Genomic DNA, 22,567 nt, shown 5'->3' on the forward strand with positions numbered 1-22,567 from the left:
TCATTGGTATCCTTTGCTCTCTTTTGTTTCCCTATATATCTTTCACATAATTGCCTTCTAATTTATTATAAAATTATTTTGCCTATTATTTATCTCTCCTCACCTTAACTTAATCCCCATAAGAGATATCTGTTTAGCTTTCTACTGAATCCAACACCAAGAATAGTCTTGGAAAGAAGGAGGCATTTAAGGAGCTTTTGATATATGAATAAATGAATGATTATCATCTTAAGTCAGATCATGAATCAAATGAAAATGTATGGAGTCCTTATTTATTGTACTGGACATTAGGAATGTGAGAAATAAAACCTGAAGAAGCTTACACCTTCTAGCCTAATACACACGATGCTCACACTTTTGAAGAAACAAGAGACATATAAAAATAATAACAAACTACTGAAGATTTCTTAGACTGATAGATCTATTTTAACTATATTTATGGAATGTGGAAATAGTAGGTAATGATAACTTGCAGAAAGTAAAAGCAAGTTATTTTACTTTGTTTAATGTAAAATATATGGTTATTTTACATTAAACCGTATATATTGCTACTTCTCTGAATATAAAACTTTTAAAATACTGCCTTTGTCAGATTAGTGATGGAAAATTTCTAAATCGAAAGGATACATTTCAATCATTCAGTTCATAAAATACTTATCAAATATATTAATACCAAAGTTATATCATATATAATTGTTTGATGCCAAATAAATTTTGTAAATACCTAATTACTTACTTGCAACCAGGGGTTCCTCTTCTGATGGTTTAAAGTAAAAGGAAACCTTTTCCAAATCAAATAGTGCAACCAGCGTGTCTTCTAACATGGCTTGTTCATCTGTCTACAAAGAAAGAAAAACAATGTATAATACAAGATGATACAAAGCAACATAACATAACATGACATAATGTAAATTCAGACCAAAACAACTTCGCTGTGTTTTATTTATACACAGGTACAAAACAAAATTATAAAGACTTTAATAATTTACTGCCCAAAATGAAATGAACAAATCTCTTAAAGTTACAAGTTTCTTTTATGGTTTTATATTTTCCCTTTTCTCTATTGTTTAAATGGTTATGTTATACACACATTTTTCAGTCTATTTTGTAGCTGGATTCTAATCATATTTTCATTTATTATTTACAGAACACGAAAAGCATGCTATTTGCATCTAAACTTCTAAAATCTTATAACATCTGAAAAGCAAAAATGTTGTTTTATTTAAAAGACAAACTACATAATAGCTATCCTGTTTTATAATGAGATAACTTATTAATATTTATTTGCTATTTTTAGTAACTGTGATTAAAATCAATTTTAATGTATGGTTATTTGGCTTCCAACGAGCTTGGGAGCAAGAATCATTTTCACCTCACTTGTCTTTGTGGCGTCTTAGTCTAGAATCTTGTGAGTAACAGATCTGGTTTGTTTTAATCATCCGTCTCATTCTTATAGCATATAGTTTTATAGCTAAGGCAAGTAAGGCCCAGACATTAAAAAAGTCAGTGTGTGTCTCAGTGATGTCATCTTTCTGGTACTAGATTCTGGCCTTCCTATTAGCAGTTTAATGCATTATTTACAGGGTCTTTTAATAGTTTTATCATGAAAATATAATTAACTTTGTCATACATAGCTTATCTTCCAAAGCTAATATTTGTTTCCTTAAGAATGTCAATCGTCAGGCATGGTGGCTCACACCTGTAACCCCAGCACTTTGGGAGGCCGAGGCAGGAGGATCACTTGAGCCCAGGAATTCAAGACCAGCTTGGGCAACATAGTGAGACACTATCTCTCAAAAAATCAAAAAATTATCTGGGTATGGTGGCATGAACCTATGGTCCTAGCTACTTGGGAGGCTGAGGTGGGAAGATCACTTGAGCCCAGGAGGTTGAGGCTGCAGTGAGCCAAGATTGCACTGCTACACTCCAGCATGGGCAACAGAGCAAGACCCCATCTCTTAAAAAAATAAAATGTCAATGATCCTTTTAAACAGTTAGTTTAACATGGTGTATACAGCATTTGTAAAAGTTGCTGTAGGCCAGGCATGGTGGCTCATGCCTATAATCCCAACAGTTTGTGGGGCTGAGATGGGTGGATCACCTGAGGTCAGGAGTTCAAGATCAGCCTGACAAAAATGGTGAAACCCTGTCTCTACTAAAAATACAAAAATTAGCTGAGCATGGTGGTGCACGCCTGTAATCCAGCTACTCGGGAGGCTGAGACAGGAGAATCACTTGAACCTGGAAGGCAGAGGTCGCAGTGAGCCAAGATTGCGCCACTGCACTCCAGCCTGGGTGACAGAGTGAGCCTCTGTCTCAAAAAAAAAGGTTGCTGTAAGCTCGTAGCCAAATTTGGGGGCAGCATTAGTAGAAGATGAAGGAGGTGGTAAAGAATTTCTATTCTGTGATAAAGAATCAGTGGAGGTAGCCCCAGACCCCAAAGGAGGGCAAGGTGGAGACACAAAGAGGTTGGAAGAACTGTCACCTTTGTACCTTGGTGTGATGTTTAATATAGTGCACAGTACACAGTAAGTACTGGATAAATGTTTATTAAACCATTATCTTAAAAAAATCCTTTTGAAGCAGCAAAAAAATGTCATGACCCTAGAAAGAAAGGACAGGACTGAAGAATCAGTGTTTTTTCTGGTAGACAGAAATTCACAAAGAAATGTTCTAGACAGTGTGGCCTTTGAGAGCTACAGCACAAGCCATGGTGTTCCAGCCAACATTGCCAAAGCCAGGCCCAAGTGACCACTGGCTGTGCCTCGCGCTCAGGGGCACATAGACCACCAGAGCGCTGCTCCTAGAGAGCCATTCACATTCCTGGGTGGATGTTTTCTTTCTGCCTTTGTGACAGAAGCAGAAAGACTATGGGTTTCTTGAATTTTTCTTTCCTTAGCAACCTCTCTATTTTCTTTTTAAAATCAATTCCTTAAATAAATTTAAGGGTTTCACAAGACCAGTTGAAAAAAAAAAACCACACTGCTTCATTGAGATATAACTCACATACTGTAAAATTCACCCATTTAAAATGTATAGCTCAGGGGTTTTAGTATATTCGCAGAGCTGTCCAGCTAGCACCATCGTCTAACTTTAGAATATTTTTATCATCCCCCAAAGAAACCCAATACCCAATAGTATTCACTCCTCATTTTCCTGCCCCCAACCATCAGCTGTAGCAACCACTAGTCTACTTTCTGCCTCTAAAATGTACCTACTTAGTACATTTCACCATAATGGAATCAAACTATATGAGGTCTTTTGTGACTGGCTTATTTCACTTTGTATAATGCTTTCAGTGTTTACCCATGTTGTAGCATGTATCAGTACTCCATTCCTTTTAATTGCTGAATAATATTCCATTATATGGACACATCACATTTTGTTCATTCATCAGTTGATTAACATAAGTTGTTTCAATTTTTTAGCTACTATGAATAATCTTGCTAGGAATGTTTGCATACGAGATTTTGTGTGAATGTAAGCTTTCATTTATTTTAGATGTTACCTAGAAATCCTATTTCTAGGTAATATGGAAACTCTATGGTTCATATTTTGAGGAACTGCCAAACCAGTTTCCAAAATGGCTGTGCCACTTCCCAGGAGCAACTTAGGAGGGTGACAAAATTCCTCCACATCCTCCCCAAAACTTGGTACTATCTGTCTTTTGTATTATAGCCATCCGTGTCACACGCATTGTGGTATTTCATTGTGGTTTTGAGCTGCATTTCTCTAATGGCTAATCATGTTGATCATCTTTTCATGTGCTTTTTGGACGCTTTTATATCTTTGGAGAAATATCTATTCAAATCCTTTGTCTACTTTTTAATTGGTTATTTATCATTTTACTGTTGAATTTTAAGGGTTCTTTATATATTCTGCATATGTCACTCATCAAATATATGATTTGTAAATATTTTCTCATATTCTTTGAGATTTCCAGTAAAATTAAAGTAAAAGCATCGGCACTTGATTAGACAATGGCAGTTTAAAAGTAAGGAAAATAGAATAGAAATAAAGCCTTACTCATTTACACATTCATTCAACAGATAATTGATGCCTACCATGTGTTACAAAGTAGGCTTCCTATCATATGTAATTCACACACACACACACACACAAACACACACACACATATATTTGTTTTTAAGCTCAAACATGTTACTTGGTAGCTACATTTTCTATGTGTACTTTAACAGATGAAATAGGCTGTCATGTTTAAAATCACAATTCTATTCAGTGATCACCTAAAGTTTATATATTAAAGTGAACACATTTGCTTTTAAACATGATGATAACTATCCAAACCACAGGAGGTATTGGTGAAAAAACTCTTCAGTTCACCACAGTTTTATTTTTCGAATATTTCAAGATGCTTTCGTCGTATCTACTGTGGAAACCCAATGCATAAATATAGAATATTCTCAGTAATTAAGGCAATGCTCTTCGATTTAACAGGACAAACATGCATACAAAGAAAAGAACTACAATTATTTAACATATGCAAATTTTGAACAGATTGTCAGGCAGTATGGTATTTGAGCTCTCTGAGCCTGGCTCTCAAGCCTGCTCCAGGACATCAATCTCAATAGGAGCTTTGGTTTCACAGCAGCCTGTGTCCTTGGACTGGGAATAAGGAACAGCAGCAGAAAGACCCTTTTTCTTCTGATGACTTTCTCCAGTCAGTGTGTAGGCATACAAGAATTAGTAACAGATGGAGGCTTTCTCAGCTTTTAGCAGCCACAGAGAAGAGATACAAATCAGGAAAGAAGGAATACATTCTATATATTATTAAAATTTGAAGGACCACAGAAAAATGTATATTTTTAAAGTAGCTGAATGCATGCACATTCATAGAGATAACCAGGGGGAACGAAATAACTACTTCTTATTTCAAAACATGTTACAGTGCAGGTTACAGTTGACACAGACAGTGGGAGTCCTGTGATTTCCTTACCAAGTTTGGTGACAGAAGTGACTGAAAGTGAAAAAGAACACCTGCATTCGCTATCTGGTCCAGCCACCTCCTGCTGGCTTCCCAAGTTTCCATCTCATTTTCCTTGCTGTTGTCAAACATCTGGTTCAAGGCCGCCATGAGCTGCTCAGAGAAGGCACAGACAGTGGCCACAAGAGTCTGGCAGAAAACCATGTCTCTACGGAGCTGTGTCTCACTATCTGTGATCAAAGAGAACATAGAGAATGCTTTGAAAAATGTTGCAGATGGTGAAAACCAATGTGTTAAGCATCTACATTCACTAGCATTTCATCTTTTCACTAAACTCACACATGTGAAAAATGTGAATTTGAGCTCTATAAATGACCACACACATTTTAGCAAATATGCTTTACAGAAAACACTAAACACCAAAAAATGTTAGAAATATTAAAATATTTTTTCCTAATCAATATTGTGACTCTATTCTAGAATCATTAAATTGTTTGATAAAATCTGAGGGAGAAAAATAAGGCTTCATTTATTTATATTTTCTATACCTGATGGGACACAATTTGCATTTGCTGCAATGACATTTTCCTAAACAAAACTCAAAGTCCAATTAGTCAGTTTTTGTTGGCAAATTAACTACAATATTATCAACAAAAATTTTAAAATTAACAACTAAACCTACTCAAATAATGTGAAATACACATGGGGAAAAGAGTATATGATGTTCAGTCATTTGCAATTATAAGCAAATCTGTCTCTCCTGAATGGAGTTATTAAACTTCATGAGCTATAAGTATGTTCTAATATATAAGAATATGAATTCCTATAATTCTTCCAAATAAGTAATATATCTATAGTTTTAGTATGAATTGATTTGTATATGTTTACCAGGATTCTTATCCTGCAATTGACTGGAGTTTTGGTTAACCCACTGATATGGTTAGGCTTTGTGTCCCCACCCAAATCTCACCTTGAATTGTAATCCCCAGGTGTTGAGGAAGAGACCTGGTGGAAAGTGATTGGATTATGGGGGTGGTTTCTCCCATGCTGTTCTTGTGATAGTGAGTGAATTTTCACGAGATCTGATGGTTTTATACATGGCAGTTTTTCCTGTATTCTGACACACATGGTCTCTGCTCTCTCTTGCCTGCCACCATGTAAGGCATGCCTCCTTCCCCTTCTGCCTTCTCCCATTCTAAGTTTTCTGAGGCCTTCCTGGCTATGCAGACCTGTGAGTCAATCAAACTTCTTTCCTTTATAAAGTACCCACAATCTCAGGTATTTCTTTATAGCAGTGAAAAAACAGACTAACACACCCACTTTGAAGATAGGTTTCCACTGTGAAATTCTGAACTAGAGATTTTTCAAATGGAAAGAAGCTAACATACAGAGTTCATTTCTTCAGGTGGTTGGATATATACAAACTACAGAAACACAAAGCTACACATTCCACATATTGAAAAATCACTTCCACTAGAAGTGGAAACAACAAAGGGAAAAATAACCTCCTCTCAAATGTGTACTAAATATTTCAAGGGTTCATAGACTCTTCTGGAATAAAGAAGCACTGTCAATATTAGTGTATAACATAGAGATAAATGCTGACTTTATTCAGTGGTGAGCTCCTGTTTTATTGACAAAAAAGGCATAATTTTTAAGATTTACCAAGAACATTGAACATCTGTTTTTAATAACCATCAAAGGCATGTGTACACATAATTTAGTTTCTATGTTACTCGGTTTCACTGTAAAATCTACTCTTGAAAATTTTATTAGAAAGATAATTAAATATTTAAAATATTTAATTTTGTATCTCAACATTCACTTATTAGGCTCAACTATAGATAATTAAATAATTAAAATATTTAATTTTGTATCTGAATATTCATTTATTAGGCTCAACTATAGAAACATGCTGCTTTGGTAGGTTAAAATGGCGGAATGTGGCCATTCCATATGGCTCAACTTACTAATTTAACCAACAACATGTGTTAAGGGTCTATATCATGTACCCCATGCTACTAGATAGGAAAGGGCATTTATAGGTAACTATAAAGTCTTTAAACTGGAAATGAACTTTGTCCAATCCTCAAGAAAAAAAACTAAACACCTATTTTGTTGTGCACAATTTCTATCACAGTAGACATTGAACAAATGTTTACTAAATCAATGATTAAAATAAACAGTCAGTGGCACTAAAAATAAATTGAAAACTGAAATGAAAAGACATGAGTTCATTCTCTGGTTTCTTGAAATATCTGGATTTAATTTTACTTAAGAGGCTAATTCAGATAGCTTGTTAGCTCCAGTGTGCACCTAGGGTACTGAGGTTCACAACAGAAACCAAATAAGTAAAATAAATTGCCCTACGTCTTTGTTATACATTATTACTTTGTTTTTCAGATGTTCTATAGTGAAGCAGAAAATCTGGGTGAATTTTTAAAAATATTTCAGTAGATTTGGCAGAAATACTCCCACCCATACCTTGAAAATGATTTAATAAAAATCTAATTGGAAAGAAATTATGGATATTGAGTGAAAAGCAAAAATCTAGAGAAAGAAGGATCTACGCTGCAAGCTTTAACAAAAATCACCAGGATTAATAATTTTGCCACTGGTAGAAATAATTATTTCCAAGTTTCTTTTGTGAAAAAGTTTTCTATTTTTATCCTAAAAAGAATATTTAGATGTTTATTCTATACTCTGCTACTATATATTATTTGCATTTAAGCCAAAATAAGATTTTTCTTTCAACCTCTTTATCAAATCAGAACTGATTGCAATTAACAGTCAACTTTTCAATGTGCAAAACCTGTTGATAACTTGAAGTTGTATTCATTCATCAATTAAATGTTTGACACTGAATGAATACCCTACAGGAATTGACAGCTGCAACAACTACTAGAGGATTCAAGCTGGGGCCTCAGCCATATTGAATAAAAATTCATATTTCATGAGATGATTTTCTGTTGCCACCTTCCTATTTTCAACAGAGAGTAGATGAATTATTTGCACAGATTCAAAATGTATATATTATATCAAGAGCTTTTCAAGTTAACTTTTTACAAGCCATCATCTCACAGTGAATAACAAAGTTAGAAAACAGTGGCATAAGCGGGACCTTGCGACCCATCCCCGACTTACATTTACAGCTTCTCAACATACCACTTCCCTCCATTCATTCCACACTACAGCAACAATGTTCACAGAATTATTGGGAGAGCACATTAAAACAAGATATTTGAAAGCAGTCAGAGGCATGGGGTACACAGACCTGTCCTCTTTGAGCCACAAAGTACTGCTCAGCAGTCCTCAAATACCAAATGCCCTATGGCCTACACTGGGCCTATACCTTCCTTCCAGATGCATCGCATGCCCTTGTCCTTCTCCTCTGCCTAGCAAACTTTAAATCAATCTTTAAGAGTCAACTCATCAAACTATTGAAACTCATTGAAAGATTATCTCCCCTTGTGAAATTCCCCTCTCCCCAAGGAAGTACTGGGGCTCTTCTGGTCACCATAGACCTGGGGGCATCCTTCTACTGGAGGGCTAACTATATAGCACAGTGGGCATTCATTTATGAGTCTGTGTTCCCAAGGAACCATCAGCACATCAAAGCCAGAGAAGTGGCATGTGACTTAGGCTCACACTCTGTAGAGGCCTATCATCTGCTTTCAACTACCCATTCTAAGCCATATTTTAGGTATCACATCCCCATGTGGAAACTGCGGTTCATTCCTCCTTCTTAGGTCTACGGTAAAGACAAATGAGATAAAAAGTATTTAAAGCACTTAACAAAGTAAAGGGGTGTAGCCTTATCACTGTGATTCTTCTTTTTGTTTAGCATCTAGCACCGTGCCTGGCACGGAGTAGGTGCTCGGCGTTATTGCTCATGGAGAAGGAACAATTTGTTACATAAATTACAACAAAATCTACTAACTCTCAGCAAAAATAGCCGGTCTTTTTCTTTCAATTATGCAACCATTCAAAATTTACAAGTATCCATCCTTTACAAAAGGTATTTTTGGGTTTTTCATGTGGTTTTGTTTTGTTTTGTTTTGTTTTTTAAGAGAGAGCGTCTTGCTCTGTCACCCAGGCTGGAGTACAGTGGCACAATCATAGCTCACTGAAGGTTCAAACTCCCAGGCTCAAGAGATACTCCTACCTTGGCCTCCCAAATAGCTGGGACTTGCAGGTGTGTGCCATCCCATCTGGCTAATTTTTATTTTTATTTATTTATTTTTTTGTAGAGGCAGGGCCTCACTATGATATCCAGGCTGGTCTCAAACTCCTAACCTCAAATAATCCTCCATCCTCAGCCTCCCAAAATGCTGGGATTATAAATGTGGACCAGGGCACACTGGCTTCATTTCCTATTTTTTATGAATAAGAAAGAACTACAGCAAAAATCACACCTGCTTTCAGCTGCTAGCAAAAGAAGAAAAACAGAGATTTTGAGGGTTTTTTTTTTGCTTACTGTTATTGTAGAGTAAGATTTTTATTATTTATTTTTATCATAGAGTAATATTTTTCTTATAGGGAAAGTAGACTCAAAAGAAGTGGTTTTTGTACCTATCAAAGGCTTCAGTTTCATTTCAGTATTTAAGCACCTATTTAAACTCATCTTCTAACACATGTTTTAAATTACACTATTTAATCTTGGCTGTTTAGAAGTTTAAGATCTGCAATTAGCTACCTGGTCTAAAAAGAATGAGATGGTTTGTAGACACACAAAAGCAATCTCAGAAATTATGCTAACACAGAGATTGCAGGGAAAATAAAGCAAAATAAACAACAGAAAGATTAGAGAAAGAGAAAGGTAGAAATAAAAGGAGGTTAAGAATATTTAAAAGACACCATCTACCCTTTTCAAATAAACATAATTTCACAGCCAGAAATATGAAGTATTTTGGCTACTGTTTTGGTGTCATCCTATATAGAAGAGGGGAGAGAGAGTGAGCAAATAAAGCAGGAAAATAAAGAATCGTAAGAGGAATAGAAAAATAAAATTGAAATCAAAATAAAAATCTACCAGAGCATCCATTTGAGCATTAATGAATAAAATGAAGCATCCCGGAATCACCTCCGGAATTGGCAAACCTAAGTTTGAATTTCAAACCTGCCACCTACTATTTATTCATTTATTCAATAAGGCGTCAATATGCCTAACCTTCTAGATGCTCCAACGTCAGTGTTGACTGTATACTATGTGCTGGTTATTATTAATCTGCCAGAATGTCAATTTCTTCACCTTTAAAACTGTGGAAACAATAATATTCTCACATGGTGGGTTCTGGGGACCCAATGAAATCCAAGAAAATGAGGTCCATGAATTGTGTTATTAGTAAAGCTCAGAAACTGTCAGATATTTTTGTCATTATTATTAGTCAAAAAGCAAGCCAAAACCTTTTTTCATTAGGGCAAAAAACCAATGGACAAATAAAAAAGCCCTGTTGGTTAACTTGGTTCATTCATAATTTAAAATTTCCAAGTGTGGTACTTTGGAAAAGTGGTCACAAATTCTTTCTCTCCCTGTATCCACACTCTTGTAATGTAATTTTGAGACTCTTTCCTTCAAAAGTAGAATCTATATCTCTACCCCTTAAGTCTGGCCTTGCCAGTTACATGCTGGGGCCAGTAGAAGGTGGCAAGCTCTTAGATATTCGCACTGTCTTCCTGGAACCCTGCAACTCCACCATGTGAACAAGAACAGGCTAGCCTCATAGATGACAAGAGACAGGCTGCCCAGGCAGCCCTGTTACCTCAGCTAACAGCCAGCCAAATGTTACATATGTGAGCAAGGCCACCCTAGATCACCTGTGCCTAGCCAACCCACCACCTGACTGCAGACACATGGGCAAACCCAGCCAAGACCAATAAAACCCGGCACAGACCAGCAGAAACGCCCAGATGACACTAGACAGGTAAGCAACAAGAAATGGTCATTGTTTTATGCCACAAAGTTTGGGGAATTTTTTTTTAACACAACAAAAGCTAACTGCTATCACAAGTAATCATTCAGGTTATATTTTTGGGAACAAATCCCTATCAACATCTAGTTAATGTAATAGAATTTCTGTGTATACACATACACATACTTTATGGAAAATAGATTAAAATAATAAAAGTAACTCATTCAACATATCTATATATCTCCAAATCTACAGAAAGAGATGCACAGCAGGCTGACATCAAACTGTTCACTATAATTAAACGGCATGTAGTTGAGTTTTCCCAGTCTTTGCAATCTATTTCCTTCTAAATGCATTTTGAATGAAAACCTGGTTGAAATATTTCATACATTTTTCCTTTTTCATTCATATAATTTTTCATTCATTTTTGCTACAAATATTTGCTGAATATCTATATGCCAGCCACTATTTTAGGCATTTACTGATGATCAAAATAGACATAGTGCCTGCCTTTATGACATTTACAGTCTACCATCTGCAATTTAGAATCTCATCAAATATTTAATTGTCCTTTAGTGTCATTTTCCATTACCAATATTTTTTGAGCTCCCACTAAGAGCATGGTAAAAGTGTTTTAATGTAAGATTTGTAAAATGTTTACATACATTTTTGTTCATAAACAAAATTTAGACACAATTAACTTTAACAAAACCTACTCCCTTTCTCCTGTTTAATAATATTTTCTTTAAATCTATATTCATATATGTTTTCATGGTTTTGCTTATAAGAGAATGCAAGTGTGTGTGTATATATATATATGTGTATATATATATATGTGTATATATATATATATATATATATTTGCATTTTTATTAAAATGATGTGAGTACTTTTTCTAATCTTTCCAAAGGTTTGGAGAAGGTAGGGATCATATTTCTATTTTGTAAATGGTTGAAGGCACTGTCCTCAAATTTCAAGGCCTTTATGATCCTGGGCCACAATCACTTAAATAGTAAAAAAAAAATAAAATGCAAAATGTTACCTGAATATTCAAGAAGAGCCAGGAGTATCCTACACTTTACTTCTGCAGAGAAAGAAAACACATCAGTTAATTGTTCACTCTTTCTGTTACAAGTACCATATTTTAACTGTGTAGTCAAAATTAGTACGATCTTATTATACTAGGTTCATGCTAAAGTAATTGTGGTTTTGCCATTACTTTCAATGGATGGCAAAAACAGCAATTACTTTTGCACCAACCTAATATTAGATAATGAAAATCAATTCACTTGACATGCTACTCTTGCCTGTTTGCCTACACAAATTCTATCCATTGTTCAAGATCCTGAAATGTCTCTGAATTATATCAGTCAATGAAACACCATTCAAATCCTGGCAGCTTTTTAGGTCATCCTTAGCTGTTTTAGCCTGCTTGGTGTTCTGCAGCCTACAACTGTTGTAATCGCTAGCAATAAACTGTCAAACGATATTTTTGCTACTGTTATTTAAACTTTCAAAGTTTACACGTGTGTGTATATATATATATATATATATATATATATATATATATACACTCTTCTTCCAACTCCAACCCACACAGGGTCAATCACAGATGTTTGATAAATGTGCATGAATTTCATACTAATTGCTATGTGTCCAATGAGTTACATGTCCATTTGTTTCCAACTAGTAAATAATTATAGTTTATGTGCAATAGGTAAATTTAAAAACTTACAAAGTTCCTGCTAACTGCCCAAGATTATGGGAAACAAAAAAGATTAAGTTATATCCTATTCTAGACAAATTCACGGTGGAGTCAGAAAGACAGAATTGACTGAAAAGAAATGCAGGAAATACTTGAAAAGGCACCACATATTACAAGTGAGACTGAAAGCAGAAAAGGATTTCAGAGGCAGCAAAGTACAATAAGCTAAGAGTCAGGAGACTGCTGTTATATACTAGCTTTGTGGATTTAGAAAATTGCTAAATTACTTTGAGTCTCAATTAACTCATTCAGAAATGAAGATAATGTCTGCCTTATCTATTTTACAGGTCTGTGTAAAATATAAGTGAGAATATGTATGAAAAGTCTTTGAAAATTGTTTAAAATCCTATATACAAGTGAAGACTGTTATTATTGTAATCTGAATCTGGCCAAAGTTGGTATAGAATTCTAAATGAGACTAGAAAATATTTCATAAAACTTTAAATTATCACTGTCAAGAAAAGAGATACATATTCTAAGATTGAGAGATTTTGCTAGCAAAAGAATATAGTAGAGAATGAATAACAATTACCTAACAATCTAGCATACAGAGATTTTATTATATCATTAAGAGACTGAGATTGGGATATGATTAGAAAGCCCCACTGAAAAATGGCTTCTAACAGATCAATGTGTTTAGTCTTACCTAACAGAAAATCACTGCAAGACTCTGTGACACAGCAGTGAAATTATGAACACGATATTTTAGGAAGATGAATCTCGTAACGGTTTTAAGAATCAGAAAAATATAGGGAGAGGGAGGTTAGGCAGGAAAATCATTGCAATTACTGAAGTGTGATGAAAAAGGGAAAAACTGAAGACACACTCTTTAGAATATTGGGATAAATGCAGGAAAAAAATTTTTTTAAATATATGTTGCTAAAAATATATGAGATTAGAATAAAGCATTTTTCTTTTTAGGGAACAGAAAGTTGAAAACGTGTTCACTAATAAGCATCTGAATTTAAGGTGATGGTGGGCTACTCAAATAAAAATCTCTTCATTCAGTTGATAATATGAAGCCATAACTTACCTCAGAGGTTAAGCAGGAGATAGGCATCGTCTTAGTGACACCATACAATTAATCTGTCCTCACTTAATTCACTATCTTCTCTGCTCTCTTCTACACACAGTTTAATCAGCTATGAATGGGTGAGTACATAATGATACAATTTTTGAATGGCACTGTAACAGTTCTTTCTAAATAGAGATCATAGAATTATGACGCCTTGATATCACATGTGGTATATAATGGATGGGGTATGTTGAAATCGGAGACTAGGAAAAACATTAGAAATGGGGTCATCCCAGCTACTTATATAAACCAAGAAATTGTGGCCTGGTAGCACCAGGTTAAATTAAGTCCCGAGATCTAACCTTTCATTAAGTCATTCACTATATAAAGACAGTCTAGGAAGTAGAATGAAAATGACTTAAGTTGAATAGGATAAATTCATGCTGAACTAGCGAAGTTACTCAGAGTGCCTCCACATAACAAGCCTGATTTCAATGATCCTAATGCTTTTTCAACTCTTAACAGGAACGGACATCACAGGGATTACCAGGAAATGGTAGCATGCCCTCTCGCTTGCATAGTCCATTGGGATGAAGCAAAAAGTAATCATTTTTTTTTTTTTTTTTTTTTTTTTTTTTTTGAGACGGAGTCTCGCTCTGTTGCCCAGGCTGGAGTGCAGTGGCGCGATCTCGGCTCACTGCAAGCTCCGCCTCCCGGGTTCACGCCATTCTCCTGCCTCAGCCTCTCCGAGTAGCTGGAACTACAGGCGCCCGCCACCACGCCCGGCTAGTTTTTTGTATTTTTAGTAGAGACGGGGTTTCACTGTGGTCTCGATCTCCTGACCTCGTGATCCGCCCGCCTCGGCCTCCCAAAGTGCTGGGATTACAAGCGTGAGCCACCGCGCCCGGCCAAAAGTAATCATTTTTAAAGACTCACTTAACATGGTGACAATCACAGCTCTTACCCAAACAGCTCACTGAAACTCACTGAAATTTGCAAGCAGAGATGCAATTTAAATTCTACAGAGAGCCCTCCCCACACCATTGACTATAAGACTGTCAGCCCATCCAACCACACTCAAGTAGCCATTGGACTCCCATGACCAAGAGTGGCACCCAAATTCACGACACATATCAATCAATCCACCAATCAGTATGTATATAGTTATCATGCCTATAGTGGCTTATTGTGACATGAGTTACAAAGAATACAAATGCAGGTCTTCAGATGAAAATGTAAGATTCTTAAAATGAGTACTTTTTGAAAAATTAAACTTTTTATCCTGCATTAGAAATGTATTTTTTTAAACTTTTAAGTTCAAGGGTACATGTGCAGGTTTCTTATATAGGTACACTTGTGTCATGGGGGTTTGTTGTACAGATTATTTCATCACCCAGGTATTAAGCCTAATACCCATTAAGTATTTTTTCTGATCCTCTCCCTCCTCCTACCCTTCACCTTCTGATAGGCCCCAGTATGTGTTGTTCCTCTCTTTGTGTCCATGTGTTCTCATCATTTAGCTTCCACTTATAAATGAGAACATGTGGTATTTGGTTTTCTGTTCCTGTGTTAGTTTGCTAAGGATAATGGACTCCAGCTCCATTATTGTTTCTGCAAAGGACATTAGCTCATTCTTTTTTATGGCTGCATAGTATTCCCTGGAATACATGTACCACATTTTCTTTATCCAGTCTACCACTGATGGGCATTTGAGCTGATTTCATGTCTTTGGTATTGTGAACAGTCCTGCAATGAACATATGTGTGCACATATCTTTATGACAGAATGATTTATATTCCTTTGTTTATATGATGAATCACATTTGTTGATTTGAGTATGTTGAACCTACTTTGTGTCCCAAGGATAAAGACTACTTGATCATGGTAGGTAAGCTTTTTGATGTGATGCTGGATTTGGTTTGCCAGGATTTTGTTGAAGATTTTTGCATTGATGTTCATAAAGAATATTGGCCTGAAGTTTTCTTTTTGTTGTTGTATCTCTGCCAGTTTTTGGTATCAGGCCTCCTAGAATAAGTTAGGGAGGAGTCCCTCCTCCTCAATTCTTTGAAATAGTTTTGATAGAAACTGTACCAGCTCTTCTGTGTACATCTGGTAGAATTTGGCTGTTAATCTATCTGGTCCCAGGCTTTTTTTTTTGGTTGGCAGGCTATTTATTACTAATTCAACTTTGGAGCTAGTTATTGGTCTGTTCAGGGATTCAATTTCTTTCTGGTTCAGTCTTGGGAGGGTGTATGTGTCCAGGAATTTATCCATTTCTTTTACATTTTGTAGTTTATGTACATAGAGGTGTCCATAGTTGTGATATTTATGTGTAAATGCACATAACATGATAGTTATGTGTATTTCTGTGGGGTCAGTGGTAATATCTCCTTTGTCATTTGTAATGTGTTTGTTTGGATCTTCTCTCTTTTCTTCTTTGCTACCCCAGCTAGTGGTCTATCTACTTTATTAATTTTTTCAAAAATCAACTCCTAGATTTATTGATCTTTTAAATGGTTTTTTGTATCAATCTCTTTCAGTTCAGCTCTGATTTTAGTTATTTCTTGTCCTCTGGTACCTTTGGGTTTGATTTTCTCTTGCTTCTATAGTTCTTTTGGTTGTGGTGTTAGATTTATAAATCAAGATCTTTCTAACTTTTAGATATGGGCATTTAGTGCTACAAATTTCCCTCTTAACATTGCCTTAGCTGTGTCCCAGAGAGTCTGGTATGTTTTACCTTTGCTCTCATTAATTTCCCAGATTTATAAAGCAAGTTCTTAGAGACCTTCAGAAAGTCTTAGACTCCCACACAATAATAGTTGGAGACTTCAACAACCCACTGTCAGTATTAGACAGATCATGAAGGGAGAAGATTAACAAAGATATTCAGGACCTGAACTCAGCACTGATCGAATGGTCCTGATAGACATCTACAGATACCTCTATCCCAATACAACAGAATATACATTCTTCCCATCACCACATGGCACATACACTAAAATCGATGACATAATCAGACATAAAACACTTCTCAGCAAATGCAAAAGAAGTGAAATCATAATAACCACTCTTTCAGACCATAGCACAATCAAATTAGAAATAAAGATTAAGAAATTCACTCAAAACCATACAATTACATGGATATTGAATAACCTGCCCTTGAATAACTTTTGGATAAATAGTAAAATTAACACAGAAGCCAAGAAGTTCTTTGAAACTAATGAGAGCATTAGAAATTTCTATCTGAAAGATAAAATCGTTCAAAACAAAAAAGTGGGAGAGATGATTTAAGGATTTCTCCATTCCTAGCCAATATGCATTTACCTTAAAACAAATATAAAATCTCAAAGATGATGAGAACAACTGCAGAATTATAATGTCTAGTAGTGTCATAATACTGGCATCTATTCAGCAGAAATATGTCTTTTACTCAGTAAAGTATATACTTAAATTTCTAAAACATAATTGTCTTTTAAAAATGCATTTAACATTTATGCTATTCATATTTTGGGGAATTTTAAATTCAGGCTCTTCATTAAATATTATGTTATAAAGCATCACAGATAAACATTACATTAGGCCATAAAATAAAAATATAGCCAAGAAAACCAGCTGTCAAATACAAGATTTTATCACAAGATAGAATCACTATGATTTATTTGGGGAAGTATTCCATATCTGTACAAATTTCCTTTCTACTAATCTCTAAACATAAGTTGTTATATTTGAGTATAAGTCTATACAGAAGACTTTAGTAATCACAGAACATTTAAGCCATCTCTGTCATTTAATAAATGTGGAAGTTGAAGCCTAAAAGAGTTAAGTGACTAACTCAGACTCCATTTAATATAAGGGGTTGTCTTTTGTCAGCAAAATTTACAGCTCTCTTTAATTTACCCCACTTAAGGTAATAACTGCAGTTATACTGTAATTCTGCTAAATACCATTGAATACTATTGACCACATCCAACTGACATACAAATGACTGAGGAATAAAAATATAAACACAGGAATAGTATTTATTGTATGGGTTTCTCGACCTTAGCACTATTAACATTTTGGATCAGAGAATTCTTCCTTGTAAGGAACTGTCTCGTATACTCTAGAATGTTCAGCAGCATCCCTGGCCTCTATCTAGAGGTCAGTAGCACACCCACAATTGTGACAACCAAAAATACCTCCAGATGTTGCCAACCACTGGTCTAATCACTGGGAAGAAAATTGCTGAGTTATATATTTTTAAAACTAGATGAATTCCCATTTCATCTTTTTCACCATAATTTTGAAACTCTCAGAATTTTCACTTAATCACACTGATTCTAAACAACATGCAATCTATCTCAATGAAGTCGTCTCAAAGTTATATATCTCTAATTTACAGGTTTTGCCAATTATAGAATGTCATGTAAATAATGTTATGGTAGTTAATAGCAATCAACTTAGACAAACACTTCTGATACAAAAACTTAAAAATTAATGATGCAACCTATGTGATTATTTTGATTCTCAAACAGCTTCACAATTCATTTTTTTTGTGGATAAACTTTTGCTTCATGCCTTTTTGTAAATCCTTCAGAATTTGTTTATGATATTGTCTCCTATTATAGAGTCTTAAATTCTCTTCATGTCTATTTGTCTTCATAACTTTGAGCCCTTATTTTATTCACTGAGAATATTCTCCATGATGTTTATAACCTTGGGACACAAGACCCTATAATCTTATTCCTTCTTGCCCTCTTCCCCCCTTACCATTTTCAGTACTCTTATTTTCTTCACAACAGGAAACACTGCAAAAAGTAATCAGGAGTTACCAAACTTTTGGTTTTAGTGGGTTTTAAATTGATTATTGCTAATATCATGTAATGTTCTTTGCTTTTCATGCTGACCTTCAACAAATTTCCTGATGTTCTGAGCAAGAGTCCGGACGCTGCTGGGAAGATTCCAAGGATCTTGCTTGATATGAAGCCGTAGCCTTTTTGGACAACTCAATTTTGGTTCCATTTCCTGTTGAAATTCTAAATAAACACAGAAAATCTCTCTTAAGTCTCAGCTAATTCCCAGACAATGAAGCCTTTAGGCTTCAAAACCTTCTTCTGTCACTGTTGTCCTAGACTACAGACATGGTGGTCATTTCTTTTGCCACACCATCAGAAAATCCGTTAAATCTGAAAAGTCAAACCTTAATGTTATTTTCTTATAAATGTTTAAACAAAGCAAATTTAGATGAAAACTCTACTTTCATTATCCCAAACTAGTTACTTGTCAGGGTGGCAGCTCTATCCTTTCCATTCATCAACTCTCATTCCCCACACCCTTTCCTCACCACTGGGAAACAGCCAAGAAGACATTACGCTTGATTTCAGCAAAATCAACTTCATGTTTATGTATCTTCAATTAACTCATTTTTGCTCAGCCTGGCCCCTATGGGCATTAAACATTTTAAACTTTCAAAGAAACAGACATGTAAAAATTCCTATGGTGACTTTTTTACATATTCAAAAATTATCAGAATAGAAGTAGTGTTCAGTGAATTATGAACCATGAGTAACTGGAATCGTTCCTCTTATGCAATCTGCTTGCTTCATGACTATATTGTCTACCACCTTGTTTTTCTCAATTGCTTCCACTAGTTAATTTTTCAAGGCTTACCTTGCAATCCTCGGCCTGGAGTGAGATACTTGGTTTGGTCAAAGGCCCTCACGACAGCCTGCCCTTTTAGGAGATTGGTAATTGAATCCACCTATCAATAGTAGAGATTTCTGAGTCACATATTTCTCATAGTACATGATACATATTTCTAAAAGTAAATCTTATAAAATATTTTTTCTTAAAGCAACAATTATTTTTGAAACCCCGTGATGCTTGTGAAATCGATCTTTACATAAAATATTGAAATAAATGCACCTGATAATATTTGCAATGACATTTCTATCTTACCATATATTAATACAAAATATAAATTTACTATATAAGTTATTGGAATCCTTTTCAAAGTGGTAAAATCTTCTACTACAAATTTTGGTTATGGCTATAAATTTTGTTAATGTAAAACAACAAAATTAGCATCCAAGGCAATATCTTGTGCTTTTTAAAATTAGAAATAATGTTGAGCAAGAAATATCATCAAGCTTTCTGAAAACCAAAAACAAAAAAAAATACTAAAAAGGGTAACTCCTATGTGTACAACAGCAATTTTCCCAGGACTGTAAAATACTTGATATTCACAAAAATCCTTTAGGTTAGTTGGCTGAAGGAATGTTTATTCCCAGTTTAAATGTCAGAAATTGAGGTAAAGGAGGTGGAAGGACAGATTGAGGCCTTTCTGTTCTAACTCTGAGCTCCTTTTACTGCATCTGAAAAAGGGACTCCTCACAGTTTAGTTGTGGAACAAAAGCCCCACAAATGCCCGATTGTACCTGGCTGAAAAGATGCTCAAGGCAACTATGTATCTTGTCCTGTTTATCATGAGATATGCGAACACTTAGGGGAAGTTCATCACCTAGATGTCAAAACAAAAACAAAACCAAAAACAAAAATCACTCATCTTATGTTTAATGTACCGAAATATTTTAATATTAAATAAAATGTAAAAATTAAACACAAGCTCTTATTCCATGCACAGTTCTCATGTTCAGAGAAAGAGTTCCAAAAGATTTAATAGCTCCTGGGATGTTACTATTTCTTCTGAAGGCAGAGTGCCTCCCAGAAAGGACACTTGTTAAAGATTCTTTCAAATGATGTTCCTCCAATGGTTGAAGAGTTGACATAAACTGCATAATCAAAAATTAAGATTTTCCCTAATTGGAACGAAAAGTCTTTGTTCTTAACACACACAAGATAATATGTTTATAAGATAATTATATCAATCTGTTTCTCCCATTACCCTCAGTCCTCAACATCCACATATAAAGCTAGCTTAGGTGAACCTGCTGTCTTAAACGCTTCAAACTCCATACCTGCCCATCCCCATCGACAATGCCTAATACTTTCAGTATATTTCCTGTGTACCTATAATCCTTCATAGAACCATAGAGAGATAATAGAGCATATCTGAAGATTACAATTAGTTTGCTTATTTCATTGCTTTTTAACTCACTCCCTTTAAAATGGGATTGGGAAATAGACTATCGAGCTCTTAAAACTGAAATGCAATATGTGTGGCCACAGAGAGTGACTGATAAAAGGTAAAAATAAAAATTCACATGGATCTAAGAAATTAAAACCTTAAAGTTATCTCCGATAGGACTAACATTAAAAAGCCCACAGGCCTTCACCAATGAACACACCTGAGTCCATTTCATCACTGTGGAAATACGAGCTGCACTGGCTGCTGCAGATGCTGGTGAAGGAGGCGATGGAATTCCTATTGCTGTTGCAGTCACTGAAAACAGTAAGTTTCATGTTACTGTAAGAGTGCATCTGCCCAGGTGTCCCTGCAATTTCTTATGACATAAACTTATATCAGTTATATTTATTAGCATGTTTTAAAGAAAACTATGAGAAAGATAAACTTGTTCAACTCAGTCTATCTTACTTTTTAAAGACGGCATTTTTTCTTTTCTTTTCCTTTTTTTTTTTTTTTTTGAGACGGAGTTTCGCTGTGTCGCCCAGGCTGGAGTGCAGTGGCGCGATCTCGGCTCACTGCAAGCTCCGCCTGCAGGGTTCACGCCATTCTCCTGCCTCAGCCTCCTGAGTAGCTGGGACGACAGGCGCCCACCACCACGCCAGGCTAATTTTTTGTATTTTTAGTAAAGACAGAGTTTCACCATGTTAGCCAGGATGGTCTCCATCTCCTGACCTTGTGATCCACTCGCCTCGGCCTCCCAAAGTGCTGGGATTACAGGCGTGAGCCACTGTGCCCAGCCAAAGATGGCATATTTTTGATTCAATTATATTTCAAATTTTCTTGTATCATATAATCTAATCCTAAATGATTTTTTAAGGGCAGTTAGTTATAAAACTAGGAGTCACACCAAACTTAAAATTCTTTATAATCTGTTTCATGATACATGCCAGTAATTAGATAACTTGCTAATAGAGACAAAATACTGTTCCTTTCTGGTAGCTTAAACCATAACTTATTGGTTACACTCTGAGCTTCCTTAGGGAGGATAGGAACCTTGGCTGTCTCCACCTCAGAGCTTTTAGCACAGGGAAGTGCTTGATAATGATGAATGCCCAAGGAAAGAAAGGTTCAATATGTTTGTGTGTGAACAGGGACAGATTTCAGAAATAGTGCAGAAGATAAAATATTTTCTTTCCTCTCAGAATAAGTAAAAAGGACTTCCTTAACTTTAAATTTACATTTAAAATTTCTATCTTAGCCTAGAGGGAAACTGTCAGGATAATTTTAATTATCTGATAACTAGAACTTGAGGTAAGAAAGTATTTTTAGACATGTAATTTCCCACTGGGAAAAACCCTACAGATTCCTATTAAAGAGCAGGTTGGGATGCTTAGAAGTGAAAAGGAAATGAAGTGATAAAAGTGGTTAATCTGTCTGATCTATTATTAAATCTCTAGAATAACTCCTATGTGTTCATTAAGATCTTTTTTGGAAACACAGAAATTGGAATAGTAGAGTGGTTAAGAGACAAACTGGGAAGCCAGACCACCTGGTCTCATAGGTAAATGATATCAGCCCTCTGGGCTTCAGCTTCCTGATACGTAAAATGGAGTTCCTATCAGAACCTGCCACGGAGGCTTGCGGTGAGGATTATGTAAAATCCTCCTCTTCCCCCATGTGTTTGATAAAGTATATTTTTAATGTTAGCTCCTAGTCTGTAGCTAGTTATACTCTGATGAGAACAACTTTGATTACTATTTAATCGATATCTTTTCATTGCAAAACGCTGCATAATAAATGAGTGAAGAAGATAGTTTTTGCTTTCAATTAATATAAATGAAAAAGATGTTAAAGTTGTATACACA

The 22,567-nt window shown here is 35.3% G+C and overlaps 1 protein-coding gene across 3 annotated transcripts in view; it reads right to left on the reverse strand.

Annotated features, from left to right (window-relative positions):
- PREX2 (phosphatidylinositol-3,4,5-trisphosphate dependent Rac exchange factor 2) overlaps positions 1 to 22,567 on the reverse strand; it is a 284,434-nt gene that overhangs the window by 95,082 nt on the left and 166,785 nt on the right. For all 3 annotated transcript variants that reach the window (XM_055298134.2, XM_063612655.1, XM_055298135.2), the window contains exons 27-33: positions 20,923 to 21,017; positions 20,053 to 20,135; positions 19,286 to 19,376; positions 18,523 to 18,651; positions 11,900 to 11,941; positions 4,958 to 5,175; positions 737 to 839 (exon numbers count right to left, since the gene is read on the reverse strand). In XM_055298134.2, the coding sequence (XP_055154109.1) occupies positions 737 to 839; positions 4,958 to 5,175; positions 11,900 to 11,941; positions 18,523 to 18,651; positions 19,286 to 19,376; positions 20,053 to 20,135; positions 20,923 to 21,017 (761 nt within the window). The remainder of the gene's footprint in view (positions 1 to 736; positions 840 to 4,957; positions 5,176 to 11,899; positions 11,942 to 18,522; positions 18,652 to 19,285; positions 19,377 to 20,052; positions 20,136 to 20,922; positions 21,018 to 22,567) is intronic.

The sequence above is a fragment of the Symphalangus syndactylus genome, chromosome 11 (genome assembly GCF_028878055.3).
Source record: "Symphalangus syndactylus isolate Jambi chromosome 11, NHGRI_mSymSyn1-v2.1_pri, whole genome shotgun sequence".
Taxonomy (NCBI): domain Eukaryota; kingdom Metazoa; phylum Chordata; class Mammalia; order Primates; family Hylobatidae; genus Symphalangus; species Symphalangus syndactylus.